This window comes from Fusarium subglutinans (assembly GCF_013396075.1).
Source record: "Fusarium subglutinans strain NRRL 66333 chromosome Unknown NRRL66333_c0000182, whole genome shotgun sequence".
Taxonomy (NCBI): Eukaryota; Fungi; Ascomycota; class Sordariomycetes; order Hypocreales; family Nectriaceae; genus Fusarium; species Fusarium subglutinans.
Window position 1 is genome coordinate 1 of NW_023502245.1, and position 18,474 is coordinate 18,474.

Consider the following 18,474-nt stretch of genomic DNA (forward strand, 5'->3'; position numbering starts at 1 on the left):
AGCTTTACTTATAGTACTATTATAGCCTGGCTAAGGAGTAATATTAAAAGTACCTAAGGCACTTACCTTATATATTAGCTAGACCTCCTGGCCTAAGACCTTAGTTAGCAACAGTTAATATACACATATCCCTCTTAACAACTAGGTACCTAGACCTACCTATGGGCAGGTAGTGGGACCTATGGGTCGGGTATTTTAAGCCCTAATGCAGGTGATGGAGCTGATGTTACTTTTCTATCTATATTGGAAATAACCCTTTCTATGTATGGCTCAAATACGGTGTAAAGAAATAGTCTGTAAATACCTTCTACTTATAATACCAAAGTTCCATCGAACCATAAGGCAATAACCTGTCCTATATACCAGGCAACCTGCGCCAAGGAATTCATGTGCAAAACCTGTCGCCCTTTGATAATGTAATTACCTCCATTGCTCGCTTCATGTGAAGGAACCGTACTTGTACATCTCTACTAGTCAAATAATAATTGCCACTACTATAGCAAATTGGACCGCCATGTAAAATGGGTTTAAATATAATATCCATATAAAGGACAACAACTTCCTGGTAAAGTATATCATAGTTTTAATAATATACTCAAACATGGTGTAGGTGACTAATATTATGAACCAGAAAATCGTGAGCCCTATGATCATGTTCCGGAGTGGAGTAAGTTGGCCAGGTACGACGTCGAAAAAAGGTAGGATGTAGCTAAGTAGGTAGTGGTAGAAGTCGTATATTAATAAGAGGACACTCCCGACTTTGTAAATAGTTTTGATAAGTTGGACGATGGACCAAATAGGGAACATGATTGCGCTGTCTGTGCATTGATTGACTTGGTGAAGCTCTGTTATTGTTATTGCTGGAGATTCTGGACTGTGGATACTATCTGAACATCCAAACCAACTGTTGTACTAGGACTTTATAGACATTCCTAGCACGAGAGACGAGGTAAAAGACAAATTGTGACTGTCTTTGACTACATAAAGAACCATTGTTATGCGAGTGCATGTTCTTTTATGCTTGTGTTCACTGATGGAAATGGTCACTTGGGTCTTTGTCCCCTAAGTATTTATTTAAAGATTTCTTTGATGACTGGGCAGCGAACAGTTCAGGCACTATTTTTCAAGTCAAGTTGGCCTGAACAGTGTTCACCCCTTCGGAGTACCCTTGTTCTTAAGTTCAATCACTGTTGCAATACAGTAATAACGCCCGCTCACATACACCTTACTACTTTCAAACAGGGAGGATTATCTAGATGAATACGCGGAAATATGCTCTTTCCTTCTGATATTTTTGTGAGTAAATTATCATTTAAAATCACAAAGTAGCACATTTCACGATGGCAAGACAAAGATGAATAATAGTTCAAAAGAGTAACTTCCAGTACCAACAATATTCAAAAGCTACCTAACGGAGTATCTCCAATCCAAGTCTTCCTAATATATCTTCGATACCACTTCAAGCCATCTCCAGTTGACGTTAGAGTTACATTCTCGATAACAGCCGTCCAAATTGATCCATCCACTTCCACTCATCTCCATCCTCCTCCTGTATGTTACCATAATCAAGGATCAGACAATGAAGAACCGTATAACCTTCATCCCATATAGCACTGAAATCGGGCATCAAGGCATTAAAAATACGACAAGGCTGAAGAGTGATACGATTAGCCCGCGGCTCCTCGTCATCAAACATGTTGATCCCCTCACAGTGAATGTCTCCCTCATCGACAGATTCAGTGTCTATACAAAAGAGTATCACATAGATATCCCCTTCCTCGTGGGGTTCAGTGCCATCGACAATATGCCAGTGTTGGCAGGAGATTTGGGTGGAATAATTGGTGGCCCGCCGGTGGCGATATCTCAACGCAGTAACACGTGGATCCATGTCATCCAGCGTCCACTGCAGATAGGCCTTCGAGAAGGCTCGGCGGGTAATCGGAGGCCCTCTTCCTGTGAGGTATCGCCGATCGAACTTGCGATCATCCTTTGCTTCCGGAGGACAGGTCAAGAGTTCTGCCTTAGTGGTTTCCGACCGTTTAGCCGCCTTCATTCTTGATGGCACTCGAGCTGCTGTTACGGTCGTCTCAGGCAGTCTTCTCTTTTCTTTCGGTCCAACCGTGTCCGACGATCTTGTCGGTTGGATTTGGGCTAGTTGTTTCTCAAGAACAGCAACTCGGGCTGCGAGGCGAGTCACCTCCACCTCGCAGGAGCAGCTGGGACGATTGCGATCCATTTGTAGTGAGGTTTGTGGTTTTTAGTAATCGGGAGCCTCTAAGTATCCAGACTAATGCTCTGAGAAGTCGCATAGAGGAGATGTTTGTAAACTTGATATGAAACTTGCCCGGCTTGATGAGAAATTCTTAAACTTTTAAAGAAAATAGCTTCCTTCTTTGTTCTTAGAATAAAGAAGTACTTGGCTTAAGAGAAGTAAACTTTACGGGGAGAGCTTGAAAGAACGGAGAACATAGATTACCGAAGATGTCGATGTTCAAAGAACAATTTGAATGAGCGCATGTCCAGATTATTTGGCTGGGCGTTTATCAAATCTGCTTTCTACGATACGCGAGTACCCTCATGCCCTCCAAGCAACGGCACGCACATATGGGTCTCCTCGAGAGGTCAGCCGTGACTGTATTAACTCATAGAAGTTCGAGTAACGTATCGAATGGTGAACGGCAGATAACCATGACTTAGCCCGCAGGCCTTCATACAGCACCTCCTCAACATAGGCTCGCATTAACTAAATCCACCGTTCGAACTGTCTCCATGTACATCGGCATCGCTTGCATAGAGAGTGTGCTCGATGCCCTTTTCACGTATAGCGGTTTGATATCTTGCGAAATACCGTCTACTCATTCTGAGCATTCTTAGATATATCAGAACATACTTTCTAATTTTTTGGCCAATGCTTCCGCCACAGTCAGCCCAAAAGTGCCATCATTTCTTGTCCAGATCTCAAGAAATCGAATGACTATGTGCTGGAAAGGAACTTGGTCAGGTTATGTGGTCCCAGGGGCATGAAGCCCGCCAGCGGTGAAGAAGACAAACAAAACTGAACAATGGTTTCTGTTCTTGGCGGTTGCGGAGCGTAATCATCCGCGAGGCGCCCTATTTATCCAGATCATCCCTAGTCAGGTACCAATTACTATTTCTAGTAATTGCGGAGAGCAATCCTCCGTACGCTTCGGCATACCCTTTTTATACATATGACGCCAGGTATGCGGGGTAAACGAGACTACCTCGGGTGGATAAGTTGGAGAATGGAAATAGCCTCTTGAAACAATACTCGTTTCATCCATCCATGCTACGCTGTCTATCACTTGATGCTGCCCAGGACAGACATGCAGTATTTATTCTTTTCCCGGCTGCGGGGTCTCGCTTCGGACATGCTGCCTCCGGATCTCGCGGTATTTGACACCGGCATTTGAGCCGACATTAGAATCACGACTTGGTTCAACTATAAAGCAAGGAGATCGACCACGACCAAGTAATTGAACAACAAACACCGACAATTAAGCAGATTCGGAGAATTCATTGACCATGCTCGGACTCCCCTCGCCCCGCAAGCTGCTCACACAGCTGAGCCTTGGCGCTAGCCTTGTTGCGGCTCAGCTCCAGACCATCAACAACTTTGGAAACACCTATGGGACAAACCTAATCATGCAGGCCTACATCCCCGCAAATCGGCCTGCTAACCCAGCAGTCATGCTCGCCGTAAGCCAACCCCATCAAATCTCCCCGTTCTTCAGCTGACCTCCAGATACAGCTGCACGCCTGTGGTGGAACCGGCCAAGGCTACTTCCAACAGACCCAGTACAAGTCCCTCGCTGATCAAAAGGGCGTCATTCTTATCTTTCCATCATCCCAGAAGGATTTCAACTGCTGGGATGTCGCCAGCACCAAGACCCTCAAGCACGATGGTCAGGGCGACAGCCAAGTTCTCGTCAGCATGGTCGACTATGTCATCAACACGTACAAAGCCGACCGCAATAAAGTCTACGTCACGGGCACCAGCTCCGGATGCATGATGACCAATGTTCTCGCGGCCACATACCCAGACCGTTTCGCCGCTGCGACATGCTACTCTGGCGTTGCTGCCGGCTGCATGGCTGGATCACCTGGATCAAGCCCCATCAGTTCTGACCGTGTCTGCTCTGACGGAAAGATCATTAAGACGGGACAGCAGTGGGCTGATCAGGTCAAGGCGATGTATCCTGGCTACAACGGGGCGTACCCGCGATTCAAGACCTGGCACGGCACTGCGGATAATCTTGTGTTTTACCGGAACCTTCTTGAGCAGATCAAGGAGTGGTCGACCATTCAGGGTGTTTCGTTCAGCCGCAACGAGACCAACACTCCTCAGTCTGGCTATACCACTATGATTTATGGGGACGGAACTAAGTTTGTTGCTGTATCTGCTGCTGGAGTCGGACATGTCGTACCTACTCATGAGGATCTTGACTTTAAGTGGTTTGGTCTTTCTTAAGAGTCAACATTGTCAGGAACCGGGTCAAGAGCGACAAATGCAGATGCAGAGTCGATGTTAGGGCGAGGATCTTTTAGGATTTGAGGGGAGGAGACAAACAAGGATAACAGGAGGGAGGAGAGAGGGCAAATTGTGTACATAGCTATTTCTACTACATTCTTCTCAGTATATAACAACTTCATTCGTTCAGCTAGATAGCTACTTGGTGTCTGGCTCACACGGCCAAGATGGCCTTTCCTTTCGCCATAATTGTTCGGATCGAAGTCCCCCATCGCTTGTCAGATGAGAGAATCAAGACCATAGCGGCTCATCACTAGGCCCATTCGTATAAGTTGTCAGCAAGAAAAGTCAATTCAAAGTACAAAAAAGCCTTTTTATTAATAGATCATGCCATTAGAATAATCCGCCCCATTCTTCGGTTTCTTGTTTCATCTTGGTACCTCGGGCGCACTAACAGGTCAAAGCCCCAAACGCCAAAACTCAGAATGGTCTGAAACGCAAGACTCAGCGCTCCCGGACAATCAGCTGTCTTCTAGCACGGCTCATAGCAGACAAAAAAAGGCCAAAGAAGGTTCGTAAGTGCATAAACTAGAACAAATTTCACGACGTTCTCAATTTCATTATTTGGTTTGGCATAAGTAAACAAAATGCTTTCGTTGCCGCGCGACGTAAGTGAACCGCCAAACAGATATAACTGATAATCAGACCCTTCGCCATGACTATATTGGTGTATTAACTCTACAATCTCCTGTAACATTATTACACATCAAATCACACTCTTCAAAATGGTGCCTCAACCACTAAACCTCGCCAAGGGTTCTTTTCTTTCAGCTCCAAACGCACGAGCCTTTGGACCAAAGACACCAACAGATATACCAAATTTCACTCAGGCCTCAAGTCCACCACGTCTCATAGCCCCAAGACAGCGTCGCCGCGCTACAGTAATCGCAGTCAATAGCAGAACACCACCCCACTTCGCCTTGCAGTCTCCCCCACGCAGGCGTAAGAGCGCAACTGATCGTCGCAAGAGTTTGCAGCCGCATCTCTGCTCCGCGCAGAGTCTCACCTTACGCAATCCAAGCAATGGCCTTATGCAGCAGGGCTCTGCGATACGCAATAGTCTGTGCGACTGTACTTCAGGCCTGGATATAAAGTTGACGGAGCTTTGCGTCGAGCAACCAGAACGCGAGCCTCGGCGCTCACCGGCGCTGTTTGCGCCTTGTCGCTGGAGTATTCCTTCACCTACGCCAGGAAGCTCTTTTGAGAAGAGTGACCAGGTGTATCAGTTTCAGGGTTATCGTGGTGGGAGCCGTAAGAGCAGACGGGCTACGTGGGCTTTTGATGTGGATGGGAATATGAACAAATTGCCATCTTGTCCGTTCTGGACATGTCCAGAGTATCGATAGATGCAGGCGACATGGCTGCAATGGAGTGTTGAACCAAGAGTATTCAATTCGGTATTGACCTTCAGCTGTCCGATCTGCGATTGACAGCTGGGTATTTATTACTACTTTACCACTTTATGCAAGGCGACGAGTTATTTTTACAAGTAGCAATATTTATTCAAAACTGACGTCTTAGCACAAGTGAAACCCTTCCTGCTCTATACACATTAGCTTGAGATTCCGGGCTAGTTATGTAGAGCATTTTCCTACACAGACTCGGTCTTATTAATCAACACTAGACCACCGCTCTAGTCCTAAGCTCGCTTCCATATTTCCATCGGACGATCAGAAGCTAGTCTATGAAGTCAACAGACCATAGCCTAATCCTCAATTGGTCGGAGGCCTCTAATTAATCGAAGCGGGACTAGTGGCTGTTAAGTGGGGATGGAGTTATAGCTACTTATGGAAATGAACGTTGTCCTCTTCAACTCTTAAAGTCGGCAAAGTCATACTGCTGTTGTCATAGAAAGAGCAGCTGAGTCATAAATCATCTGGTGTTTTGGTCAATGACTAGGTAGCTGGCCGGCCGGGGAGTGTCGCCGGTCTGAGTCATACCGTATACGAGCTAATTCTTGAGTCAGCCTTAGCAAAAGGTGACAAACAACGTCTCAAATATACCATCATACCTTACTTCATAATCATATCTTCCCCTTCTCCATATTTCTTTTTCTAGTCATTCGGTTTCTTCGAAGTTAATGGCGATGCCGCCGACACCACTCGAGAGATCGCGACTCTGCGACGAATGCACCCACGCGTGCTCCATGTCCATCGTCGGCTGTGCACCATATACCTGCCCAAAGCACAAATCCGAATTCCCCAAGGAGCAAAACAATTGGTATTTCCTAAACAATCCATCGCGCTGGGGAAAATGGGCAAAGACAAAGCGAGACTTTGTTGCAGAAACGAGTTCATCAGGATGTCATCTCTGCATAATAATAGCACATGCATTTGATGAGAAATCAAAAGAGTTGTTTCAGAGTCTTGGCAGCGATGGGGTTGTACGGCTTTGCTTCAGATATCGCACTGTCGAGCGAGATCCAAGCGGGAAGTTGGGTTGGGATGAGAGGACATGCATGGCGATTACTGATATTACGCTGGGGATTGATCTTCCCGATGAGTTCTGGCTGGCGATTAGCTCGGACAAAGATTCAGTCTTGAGCGACGTGTCATTCGATCTAAGAATGCGGCCACTTCAAGGTAAGATTGCGAATCCACGGGGAAACTTTGACTGACTTGATTGCAGAAACGGATACGAGCCATGTTATAAAGACCATCCCCGGCAAACATGCATCAACGATGAACGACCAGAATTTGCAGCTTGCACTGAAATGGATCAAAGGCTGCAATCGCTCACATCCCATTTGCAAGGAATTCCAGCCACAACAGCCAAATTGGCGTCCAACGAGACTTATCCACATCGGGTCAAAAGCCCAGCAACCTCGACTAGTCATGCCATCATCAGCAGTACCTTACATTGCGCTAAGCTACTGCTGGGGAACTCAAAACACGGTCACTCTCACAGAAGCAACACTGATTCAATTCCAAAACGAAATTCCTTTGGCGAGCTTACCACCCACCATCTGCGATGCAATCGCTACGACACGAGATCTCGGCTACGAATATCTGTGGGTAGATGCGCTCTGCATCATTCAAGATTCCAAATCCGATTGGATCAAAGAGTCCTCACAGATGGGCAGCATCTATGGTTCGGCAGCTCTCACCCTCGCAGCAGCTGGTGCATCAAGCGTAAAAGACTCAATATTCAGCCGTCGCGATCCCCGGGCAGTAAGACCATGCGTCGCAAACATCATCCAAAGTTCGGTATATCACCGAGTAAGTTACCCATGGGCTATTTACCCGCACCAACCTGAACGCCTCCTATTCGACACCATCAACGAGAGTCCTTTGAGCCGTCGAGCTTGGGCGTTGCAGGAACTGTTAGTATCACCACGGACTCTGGTCTTTGGATCCAAGCAATTGGCCTGGTCATGTGCGACGACAGAAGCAAGCGAGACGTTCCCGGTTGGCTTGAATCCAAAGTTTAGCTCTGTAGTGAACGAGGGTGCAAGTTTGTCGTATCTTCGCCAAAAGCTCATGAGAGCTTCAAAGTTGGAAGAAGAGCCCTCGGAGTTTTGGAATGGTTTTATTAGCAGGTATACCAAAGCTCGACTCACATTTAGTTCCGACAGACTCGTTGCGCTACAAGGTATCGTCGAAAGAATCAGTGAAGCAAGAAGAGGATTAAGCAGAGGTACACCTGAGCTGGAATACGTCGCCGGTCTCTGGCGCGATGCGAATTTCCTGCAGAGCATCTTGTGGCGTCACAAGGCTGGATCATCACTCAAACGGCGAGACTATTATCGCGCTCCGTCATGGAGCTGGGCGTCGTTGGACGGCGAGGTTGACTTCTTTGAGCAATACATATCGTGGATCTGGAACGGGAAGAACGCCGATCTTGCAAGGATATTGGGTGTTTGTGTTGAGCCGCAGACTGGATACTCGCTTTCGACGACTGGTCAGATTAAATCGGGCCTTATTGAGATGGAATGTCATTTACGGGCGTGCTACTTGATGAAGACACCACAATCGGAAGACTCGCCGAATCTTAAAGAGGAGGATAGATATCTCATCATATCCTCTGATGAATATGACGAGATGTCTGCAAATCCTTCCCTCAAAGACCCCACAGAAGGGATGAAGCAAGTACACAAATTCGCCAACTCCTGTACCATAGATATACCAGAAGAAATACCGTTCTCGCAGTGGGTTCAGGTTTATTGCGTTCCTCTGCAATTGGGATGGTGTCAAACCGATCGCTACGAACAGGCCGTATGGGAGAGCTACGAAGGCTTAATCCTTATACCTCATGATGCTGGAGAGGAAGATCTATTGACCTCCGAAGGGTTCTGCATTCTGTCTCAGACTTTCCGTCGAATCGGGACATTTACTTTCGATCTTCATGAGGATAATAGAGAAGCGCGAGAAAATGAACTGTGGGGTCCGGTGTTGTTTGATAGAGAGGGCAATTGGGAGAGAAAGAGGGAAACAGTGTGTATCATTTGAGGATAGTGTACTAATAGCCGGTCTCTGAAGTATCTTTCAGGATGAGTCTCATTACAATGAAACGCAATAGATGGCCACTTTTTGGGTTTCCTTTATTCCGGAGCTTCTTCAACTCAGCTATGTGGCCTTAAGTCTCCGTCATTCTTACAACGGCCATGAAGCGAATTCTTCCACTATTAATTATTGCTAAATGGTTTCAATTTCTACCTACTATTTACTAAAACTAGCCGTGGCCCTTACATTGAGGACATTTCCAAATATCCTCTGCGATAGATGTAAGCAAAGCTGTGACTGGGCCGTGGTCTAACAGTCAATGAACTCTATGCGCTACCCAAGAATATAGAATGCTCTGAGAGACCATTCGAGCACATACGACCATACCTACAGGAAAATACGGGATCCCGTCCGCTCTCCCATAGTCAAGCCTGTAAGGGGCGTAGTAGTTGGGTCAGCGAATCCCCGCTGTTGTATGTTTTTGCCAACTGTAAGAAATCTCTTTCTTTTTACCAGTGACATGTACTGGAAGCTTTGATTGCTCGTTGATTGCTCGATGACGATGAGCTTGACTATTTGGGCAAATACTTTAAACGCATGCTGTCGACGCGCTATGGATGCGAAGGACGGGAATATAATGGAAAGGTGTCTCCTCATTTGCCTCCCACTTCCGTGGGCGACCTCGCCATGTCGGCTTTGATCTCAATTTGCGCTGGGGATTAAGAATAGGGAGACTTCGCGCAGCCACATGGCGGGGCTATGGTCCCTGTCTTTGAGAAGACGTAACAGGCTAGCTACACGAGCAAGCTTGTATCTAGACCTACTACTCTACACTAAGAAGATGGAGTTCTTGAGGAAAACAGCTGGAATTAAAAGCATCTGGTACTGTGACACAGCCTTGGCATTTTATATTTATGTATACGCTTCCCTGACTGTAGTAAAGTATGTTTGCTATTCCTGTTTCTGTAGAGTGGAAGGCATATTTAGGGCTATTTCTACTAAGGTTTTTTACATACTCTTGCTATGTTTCCTGGCTATAGTTCTTTTTCTTTAGCTTTATTAGATATTTTATATAAGTCTTAAATCCAATCTGTAACTGTTAGACTAGCTTCTGTATTTCTTATTTTTTATAAATCTTTTTAATTTATTAATATCTAGACTTTAATACTTCACTTTATATAGGACCGGTTTCCTTACAAATACATATATTGAATTCCTGCCGTCCCCCGTTTGGATGCATAGGAGTGAATATAGTCAATTTGTGTAACGATTTAAGGGATACACGCATAGGTACAGCCAACTTGTATGAAAGGTGAATGGGATATCAGGCTTTGACTTGCTTTGTACCAAGAGCGCAACAGGCCTTTGATGTATAATTGAATGGTGTCTCAGGCGTCACTCAATGCCGAATTTGTCAATATTGATCGTCGGCTCCGATGTTTGGCAATCTGCATGTTGGACTTTGGCTTTGTTTAGCGGTCTCATTGACGGACGCCATCTCACATTCAATACAGCTGGTCAAGCTTACATGGTATAAATTGCTTCCATCTTCTTCAACTCTTACGTTGCGTCTCCTCTCTTCCATCTCACCATCATTATGTCCATTTGACCTTATTATCACTTCAAATCCTTTCCACCATGAGCCTGAAACGTCAAGGGTCAGACTTGGATCACGGTGCGAAGAAGATGAAGTCTAACGACAGCAATGACAACGATGGAGTCTCATCTACGAGTTCTATGCCAACTTCCCCTGCCTTGCCTCGTCAGCCTGTTACTGATTTGGACGACTTGCCCCACACGGCTCGCGAGAAAATCAACTATGTACTACAAGCTCTCGGGGATGTCTCCCCAGAGACACTGTATCAAGTCAATATCATGGATCAAATCAACGCCATCAACTGTGATGGTACTTCCCCGCCGCACTTTAAGTATAAAACGCCTCCCATAGACATGATGGTTGGCTATGAGCACAGTACATTCCCCAATGTCCTCATCTACAGGCTTAACAAGCTGACTACTTCACCAGGAAGAACTGATGCCCACGACTGCGCATTTATCGGCTGCGATCGAATTGTCGCCAGAGTTACTACCTTGCGTTACGCCGATGGTTATTTTACAGTCGAGATCAAAAGTCGGGGAAGACACACTCCAAAATTGACTCTACCGTATGGTACGAAGGATGACCGACGAATATTCAAAGAACAGTCGTGGGAGGAAGGCTATCGACTTAAAGTACAGAGCCTCACCAGAAAAGCCGCGGTGTCTCATAACCGAGAAGTCCTGGGTTGGTGGGTGCGCAGAATTGTTCATTCTGAAACCCGGCTTACCGGAAGGGAGGAGGCTAGGGGAGAGTTTCTTTCGGGTGATGTAGTACTGACTAAAACATCGGGGGATCCTATTTTGTATTTTCGCCGATAGCTACTGGGAAGTTATCTTGGTCATTTGGCTTATCTCCTATTAGTATATCGGACTTAACAGTGTTCATTGCCTAGGGAGCGAGAACTTAACAAGAGGGAAAGGTCAGGGGAGATAGACGTTCGCGCATAATGTTCAGATAAGAATCTGTTCTTTGAATATCATTGAGCATATCAGGGGAAACTAGACAGTATGGTGGCATTATCTTACGATGTTAGATGATCATCATTTGCGGAACTGCTGCGTCGCCCCCTACTGGCGGAAGAATGAGAGTCTCTGGGAGTCATGCATAGATCGAGTGAACAAATTGACCCTCGCTTTCACAAGAATACTCTGGCAGTGGCAACGAAACTCACATTACGTTCCTAGTGTGAACATACCAGAAAGCCAATCATAGCAGTGTACCCTCACAATCGTTTGTTGGTCGGAGTTCAGACCGCCAGCGAGTGCCACTGTCAATTCACCATATCATTTCACGGAGGTCCGGGATCCAAAAGTTAACTAGGTGGAACACTGCGAACCTCCAAGATCCATTCAACATCTCTCAACATCTCTCGACTCCGTGCTATCTTTTCCAAACACACATCTCTCCATGACAGTATCTTCAACGCTATCACCAAATCACTTTCAAGCAATCCTTGTTAACAATCAGCACACTAGCGCCGAAACAAACGACAGCGCCCTCTTGCCCCTTTCTACGCGTTGACCCGACGTCAATATGGCGGATCTCATCGACCCCGGCACGGCCAAGCTGGTCCTTATTGTCTCTCTCCTCTGGATCATTTCATTCACTCTCCACAGCCTCTACGAGCTCAACGACATCCTCTTCTATTCCATTGCCGGCGGAACTGCATTCGTTGTCGCCGCCGCAAGCTGCGTCTGCCTCTCGGGCCTTACCGCCATGGTCGTCTACTTTTCGGTCCTGGCCAATATTGCGATTATTGGCAGCATTATCATGCTCATTCCGGTTGTTCAGTATCTTATCCAGTGCATTTCCTCTTTCTTCACTCGTGTCAAAAATGTCTGTGATCGAGTAATGAGGTATCTCAACGCGGTGGCCTTTTTCTTGGACAACCTTACTACGGCAGTGCAGTTATTCCCTCCGTCATTTTACAGATTCCTTTATGGACCCGAAGGTCTTGAGCCCCTAACTGACGATTGAGTGGTCTTTCAGTAGATCGGAGGTACGGACAGATGTTTACGGCGCCGCGGAAAGAGGTCGGCCTGGTTTTTGCGGTTGCATATTGACAAATGCTCTACATGAGCATCGTTTGTAGGCGTCTTCGCATTGGTATGAGAAAATAGTCCGTATGTAGCGCGCTCCAGAACAGAAAAGGTTTACTGTGTCTCTAGGGCCAGAACTGTCTTGTGATCCAGCTGAGTATACTCTCGGCTAAATGCTCATTGCAGTTGTCATAATTCCTTCAGGATTCCTAATCTCACAAGAGTCAGCCAGAGCAGTCTATTCTGATGTCAGCTGTCTTTAAGATGATCACAGCAACGGGGACCCTGATGGACTGATGACCACTTTCAGATGTCACGTGACTCTCACGATCTCAATCGGCATGCAGCAACGAGGAGGGTCAAGCCTTTTCTTGCTCTCAGAACCTGACTCCAGGTACTTTTGAAGTCATTACGTGTGGGGTAAGTGCGGAGAAGTGGGCGTGATAAGAAAGGTAGTGGCGTTTCAATTGCCGGCCCTATTTTTGGTGTCTTATCTGACACGAAGCGTCAGATGATAAGCCCAGCGATGGAGTCAGGATACCATTACCAGAATAGGAAATGATATAAGAAGAGACTAACACAACGCCCCTCCCCCCTTCAGCAAGCGACGCCGATAAAGAGTCATTTACGAGGTTGGTAATAATGATAAAAGGCTCAAATGGCCCGGCGTTGGTCTAAAAACAATCTTGTTGGTATACAGGACTTGCCATTTCGCAGTGTCAATTTCTTGCTTCAGAATCAACGAAACCTATCACTCTCCAGCTCTAGACATTCAACAACATGTCTGCAAAAGTAGCTCCGGCCCCGGCGACCATTTCCTCTCCGTCCCTCACCGCTCTTAACGATCTTGACCTCCCGGACTTTGATCCCGCCATCCATCTTGCCTTCCAGCCCCCTACTCGACGCCACACCTTTCAGGACCTTGGTCTGCCGCAGCCAGAAAATGCACCTGATCTCTGCGTCACAGAACCTTTTCAACTCTTCTCGGAAGAGGGCGTGCGCATGTTGCGTCGTGAGATGCTGAGCAAACCGATTCTCGACAAGTATCTCCGTTCATGGGATCGTGCGCCGGCCTACATTGCGGGTCATGAAAAGGTGAGTTTAACTTCAGAGTGACGATACTAAAACTAAAGTCATTGCCAAAGACTGCAAAGTTTACGCTTCAGGCGTGGCAACATCCCGCGACGCAAGCTGCCATCGATCACGCAGCTGGTTTCGGCCTCCGTCTCTTGCGACGAGAAGCCGATCTCGGACTCGTAAACATCCAGCTCGGCCCCGAGGGTCTCCCCGGCGTCTACAAACTCACCGAAACACCCTCAGCCCCTCTCTCACCCCAAGAGATGCAAAAGTCCAGCTACGACGATATACCCATCGACGCCTGGCACAAAGACCAAGTCCCAGTTGTATGTGTCGTCATGCTCAGCGACACAAGCAGCATGCTAGGCGGTGAGACAGCGATACGCACTGGAGACGGCTCCATCGTGAAAGTGAAGAGTCCACGAGTGGGAGGCGCCGTCATCATGCAGGGCGGATGTACTGAGCATGCTGCTTTACGCGCGACGAATGTACCGGAGAGATTGAGCATGGTGAGTAGCTATGCATTTGCGGACCCGAACTTGGATGATCAGTACACGTCGCTTCGTAGCGTAGACTTGGGAAATGATGATATCCCGACGTTTTGTAATATTTTCCTGCAGGAGAAGTTACTTAGGTTGAGGGGGCGGATCGATGCGGTCTTGGAGACGCTGGTTGAAAAGGAGAAGAGGGGTGAGATGGTTGAGAGGAGTGAGTTTGAAGGTTGGGTTAGGGAGCAGACTAATTTTATGAAGAGGAGTGCTTGGGAGATGTATGAGAGGGTGCCAAACTACTTAGGCAAAGATGTACCTGAGGATGTTATCCGAGATTACCTGAGATGAGATAGAGAGCAGAGAAAATACAGGGTGTCTTTGGAGTCTCACGTTCATGACTCTGTTTCTCATTGAACTTTTGTTATCATTATGAGTTGCAAAAAATGTAAAAAAGAACCGTTGCACGGATGTAGGAGTAGTTTGCCTCGACACGGGATCGAACCGTGGACCTTGTCATTACTAGTGACACGCTCTACCACTGAGCCATCGAGGCGCGATCTGATTGGATGAGATCATCTGCCGCTCTCCGAGACCACCATTCTCTCTCAATTCGATGGATGCTGCTCTCATGTCCACTCGAAGCTTAGCAACAATTACCAGCTTTGGAAGAGATCACGTTTAAAGACGACGATAGGACTCAGCGATGTTATTCTCAGCAATATTGATTTCTACATCCAGGGTATTGCAGTAGCTATTGCTCTCGATCGATGTAAAGCAACTTAATCTGTACATATTTCAATGACTACTCGACTGTGACCACCATTTTCCCATTCGCATCTCCATTCTCCATTGCCCGATGAGCAGCATGTATATCTTCAAACCCAAAAACCCTCCACGGCTTTGCATCAATCTTGCCCTCCGCCACCTTGAGCATAATACTCCTTAACGGGACATCCGACACTGGGAACTCTTCCGTCCCAAATACAAAACTTCCAAAGAAGCTCAAGTGAACTCCGCTTGCCATTTGTAGCAGCGGATTGAATCCCCGTGATTCATCAGGCCCAGCAGGTCCTTTGATAGGATCTAAACCTCCTAGCCAACCTGCCAAGCAGACGCGGCCATCGCGACGGACCAGCTGTAGTGAGTCGACGACTGTACTGTTGCCGACTAGGTCCAGTACTGAATCGAAAGTCTTGAAATCATCGCTAGCATGGAGACTTTTGCTCAAGTCGGTCGTTTCGAGAACTGTGTCGGCGACTCCAAGGTCTCTCAAAGCAGCAAACTTGGCTTCGCTACGACTTGTCGCCGTAACAACGGCCCCTGCATCAACAGCGAGATTGATAGCCGCTCTCCCAAAAGAAGAAGTCGCACCTCTAATTAGAATCCTCTGTCCGCGTTGTAGATCCAGATTCCGAAATAGGCACGTCCAAGCCGTAGCGTAGCTTTCAGGAAGCGCAGCTACAACTGCCCAAGACAACGGTAGTTCTTCTCCAGCTTCTCCTAAAGCGACAATGTTGCTAGTATTTTGGACGGTATACTCTGCGTAACTACCGGGTATGGTCCGTCCGAGGCCGCCCATGAGCGCTGCGATGGGCGTGCCGAGGGTAAATTCTCCACCTGGGCATTCCTCAACTATCCCAACGCATTCAATACCGCTGATTGGAGCTGATTCAGCCCATTCGCCGCGACGCATGTGCATTTCTGCGTGATTGATGCCGAAGGCCTTGATGCGGATGAGGGCTGTACCGGGGACTGTTGCTGATGGTTTGGGGACGTCTTTAACGACCAAGTTCTCAACTGGACCAAATTCGGAGATCAGGATAGCTCTCATAGTAGCAGACATTATTCGATTAGATAATAGTTGGTATTCGAAAAGAAGGTTTTAGATTTTTATGAGTTTCGTTGATTTACTTGATTGCCGTGCCTTGACATAATTTCAATCTGGATGCGGCGATTGAGTCTCATATTTAACGACCTGTACTACTTGCAGAAGAGCCACTAACAGACTTCTGTAGACTTCTGGGCGCGCCCTTTGAACAATTTCTTATATCAGGATACCAATTAAATGTCGGTTGTTTGTAGAGGTTGACTCGGAATACTTTTGTAGTTGGTCCGGGTATGACGCTGACCGCCGTCATTTATAAGCGAGCTGACTGGTAAAGCTGCCGCAGGGTAAGTCCAGTCAATTCAGCGGTTCGGTAGCGTATTATCTAATTGATACTGTTCGGTACCATGATAAATCATCTCGTCGGGGACAACGCTTCAGAGCGGCGTTTGACAAATATTCCCGTTGCGTATGTTTACCTCCATTTGAAGTTATTTTGTGGAAGCGGATCTATGGAATCGTAATAATTGTGTGGCTAGTGATTTCTTGACGAATGCACTGTTTTTTCAAGTTGAGACTGAAGATGCTAGATTTGCTTTTTTGTTTGTTATTGTAAGTATGTCCTGTAGAGGTTTAGGCAGAGGTGCTGAACAATAGAGAGAAATGTTAGAATTACCAATTGAGCTATGGAGAGTGTGTGACGGTTCAGAAAATTGAGTCGAAACGATGCGTGGAATACTGTTCCAAGCCTGTATAAACCTTTGTTCTCATGCGTAAACAGCTGTGACCTCTTTGTTCCAAAGAACTACCCGGTACAGTTGGTAGGTAAACATCATGAACTTCAAAACAGTGCCACTGCAATTCAATCACCAACGCTATAAGTACTAAGATCTCTGCTAACATCTTCAACCCCAACAGCAAGTCCACTCCGAGCCTTTGCTACCCGCTACACCACTTCCTCGACCCTACCTCATAACTCCAATATTCTACACCCGCGTCTCCTCATCGCCATCATGGAGGGGCAGTTACAGAAAATCAAGATGGAGGTCATGCAGGATCGATTGGACAGCCTCGAGCTCCGTTTTGAGGATCTTGCAAATAACTTTGCGCATCTCTCCACGAAGCAGTTCAGTAAGCAATGCATCAGCTGTATGGAAGCTATTCGGAGCCTTGCGTCTGATTGTCTGATCGCAAACGCTGATGATTTTCTTCTTTCCATGAACAGAGCCGAGTTTATAGGATACGTACGAGACTATCAGCGGTCCATGCGTTTCGATGTTGACGGAAGCAACATAATCAAACGGTGTGAACTTGAGACAGGACACCACCGTCAGTTGACAGAAGAAGAGCGCCACGACCGTTTCATGAGTCTCAAAGCTGGCGTACCGCCTGCCAAATTTTGCTTCTCGCCCTACAACCCCCAAGAGTTGTTCGTCGAGCTGGCTATATATCTCGAAAATCTTGCTATCAAGGAGCTGGAATATCATGGCCAGCCTTATGTGCCAAGTGCTGCTGTTCCCAACCAGCCTCCACCTCCTTACGAAAGTCAGCGCCGAAGGTTTCAATTCCGAGGCAGTCTCCATCGGGTGGCCGCTGCAATGGCTTCCGTCAAAGATTCATTCGGCAGTGGTTCATCCTTTCAGTCTGTCGCGACGGAATTGTCGGAAGATGAGAATGATAAGCAAGAACACTTCAGGGAGTGGGCTCAAGGGCAGCTTGCTGCACATAAAAAGTATTTACTACTTCCACCCACCCCTGATGTAATCTCAGACGTTTTAGCTCATTATAAAAAGGCTCGGGTCCGTAGGTGGGCTCTCCCATTGGGACTTCAGCTGCATAGACTGATTCCTGTTCATGTAGAAGGCCGACCTGGGTGCTATGCCTACCAGCCCGTGATTCCCGACGCCGAGGGAGATTCGTCTTCTTTGTTCAAGCAGGGTGACGTTGAGATCCTCACCACGACTCGTGAGCGACTCAGATATGAATACTGGGACTCGGGACCTGTTCTGGAGATGGAGGCACCAGCACCCCACCCTTTGCTCCCAGACTGGATGGATGAGATTCATATTCCCGACTCCAATGATATGAGTGAGTTTGGGCTAGTGGTCGCTTGGCGCTACTACGGAACTGAGGCGTGGATGAACCGCTATGGTCACCTCGTTCCAGAAGTTTGAAAGTTGTTGAGATAAAGATCCTTCTGATGAACATGGCTGGTGATGTCCACTCAATATTGACTCCGATAAATGTGGCATTGTTCGGTAGACGTTGACCTGCTCAAGGAGATACGTCGAGCAAGAAGGTAGAAGTCCAAAAGCACTAGGCGTATTCATAAAAAGCGCAAATGTACTGCACTGATAGTTGTAATTAAGAAACTCAACTCGTATCACAGGTTTATTGTTACCATCCCTCGTGATATCATTTTTTCTCCCTTCTTTCTATTCTGATGAGAAA

At 46.9% G+C, this 18,474-nt stretch overlaps 8 protein-coding genes across 8 annotated transcripts; 6 read left to right on the top strand and 2 right to left on the bottom strand.

Moving 5' to 3' along the window:
* Positions 1-1,486: 1,486 nt before the first annotated feature.
* Positions 1,487-2,236, bottom strand: FSUBG_10431 (uncharacterized protein; the record flags this gene model as incomplete). The annotated part of the gene is made up of 1 exon (XM_036675008.1): positions 1,487-2,236. One exon carries the CDS (start codon positions 2,234-2,236, stop codon positions 1,487-1,489), a length of 750 nt encoding a protein of 249 aa, XP_036534043.1.
* A 1,307-nt stretch (positions 2,237-3,543) lies between these two features.
* FSUBG_10432 (feruloyl esterase B precursor (subclass of the carboxylic acid esterase)) lies at positions 3,544-4,489 on the top strand (the record flags this gene model as incomplete). The annotated part of the gene is made up of 2 exons (XM_036675009.1): positions 3,544-3,717; positions 3,770-4,489. 2 exons carry the CDS (start codon positions 3,544-3,546, stop codon positions 4,487-4,489), a joined length of 894 nt encoding a protein of 297 aa, XP_036534044.1.
* Positions 4,490-5,274: 785 nt separating this feature from the next.
* On the top strand, positions 5,275-8,997 carry FSUBG_10433 (uncharacterized protein; the record flags this gene model as incomplete). Its single annotated transcript, XM_036675010.1, has 3 exons — positions 5,275-5,800; positions 6,874-7,131; positions 7,178-8,997. The coding sequence occupies 3 exons, from the start codon at positions 5,275-5,277 to the stop codon at positions 8,995-8,997; spliced, it is 2,604 nt and encodes an 867-aa protein (XP_036534045.1).
* A 1,632-nt stretch (positions 8,998-10,629) lies between these two features.
* FSUBG_10434 (uncharacterized protein) lies at positions 10,630-11,409 on the top strand (the record flags this gene model as incomplete). Its single annotated transcript, XM_036675011.1, has 1 exon — positions 10,630-11,409. One exon carries the CDS (start codon positions 10,630-10,632, stop codon positions 11,407-11,409), a length of 780 nt encoding a protein of 259 aa, XP_036534046.1.
* Positions 11,410-12,124: 715 nt separating this feature from the next.
* FSUBG_10435 (uncharacterized protein) lies at positions 12,125-12,568 on the top strand (the record flags this gene model as incomplete). The annotated part of the gene is made up of 1 exon (XM_036675012.1): positions 12,125-12,568. One exon carries the CDS (start codon positions 12,125-12,127, stop codon positions 12,566-12,568), a length of 444 nt encoding a protein of 147 aa, XP_036534047.1.
* An 842-nt stretch (positions 12,569-13,410) lies between these two features.
* Positions 13,411-14,546, top strand: FSUBG_10436 (uncharacterized protein; the record flags this gene model as incomplete). Its single annotated transcript, XM_036675013.1, has 2 exons — positions 13,411-13,725; positions 13,764-14,546. The coding sequence occupies 2 exons, from the start codon at positions 13,411-13,413 to the stop codon at positions 14,544-14,546; spliced, it is 1,098 nt and encodes a 365-aa protein (XP_036534048.1).
* Positions 14,547-15,000: 454 nt separating this feature from the next.
* Positions 15,001-16,029, bottom strand: FSUBG_10437 (quinone oxidoreductase PIG3; the record flags this gene model as incomplete). The annotated part of the gene is made up of 1 exon (XM_036675014.1): positions 15,001-16,029. One exon carries the CDS (start codon positions 16,027-16,029, stop codon positions 15,001-15,003), a length of 1,029 nt encoding a protein of 342 aa, XP_036534049.1.
* A 1,007-nt stretch (positions 16,030-17,036) lies between these two features.
* On the top strand, positions 17,037-18,197 carry FSUBG_10438 (uncharacterized protein; the record flags this gene model as incomplete). The annotated part of the gene is made up of 1 exon (XM_036675015.1): positions 17,037-18,197. The coding sequence occupies one exon, from the start codon at positions 17,037-17,039 to the stop codon at positions 18,195-18,197; it is 1,161 nt and encodes a 386-aa protein (XP_036534050.1).
* Between the last annotated feature and the right edge of the window lie 277 nt (positions 18,198-18,474).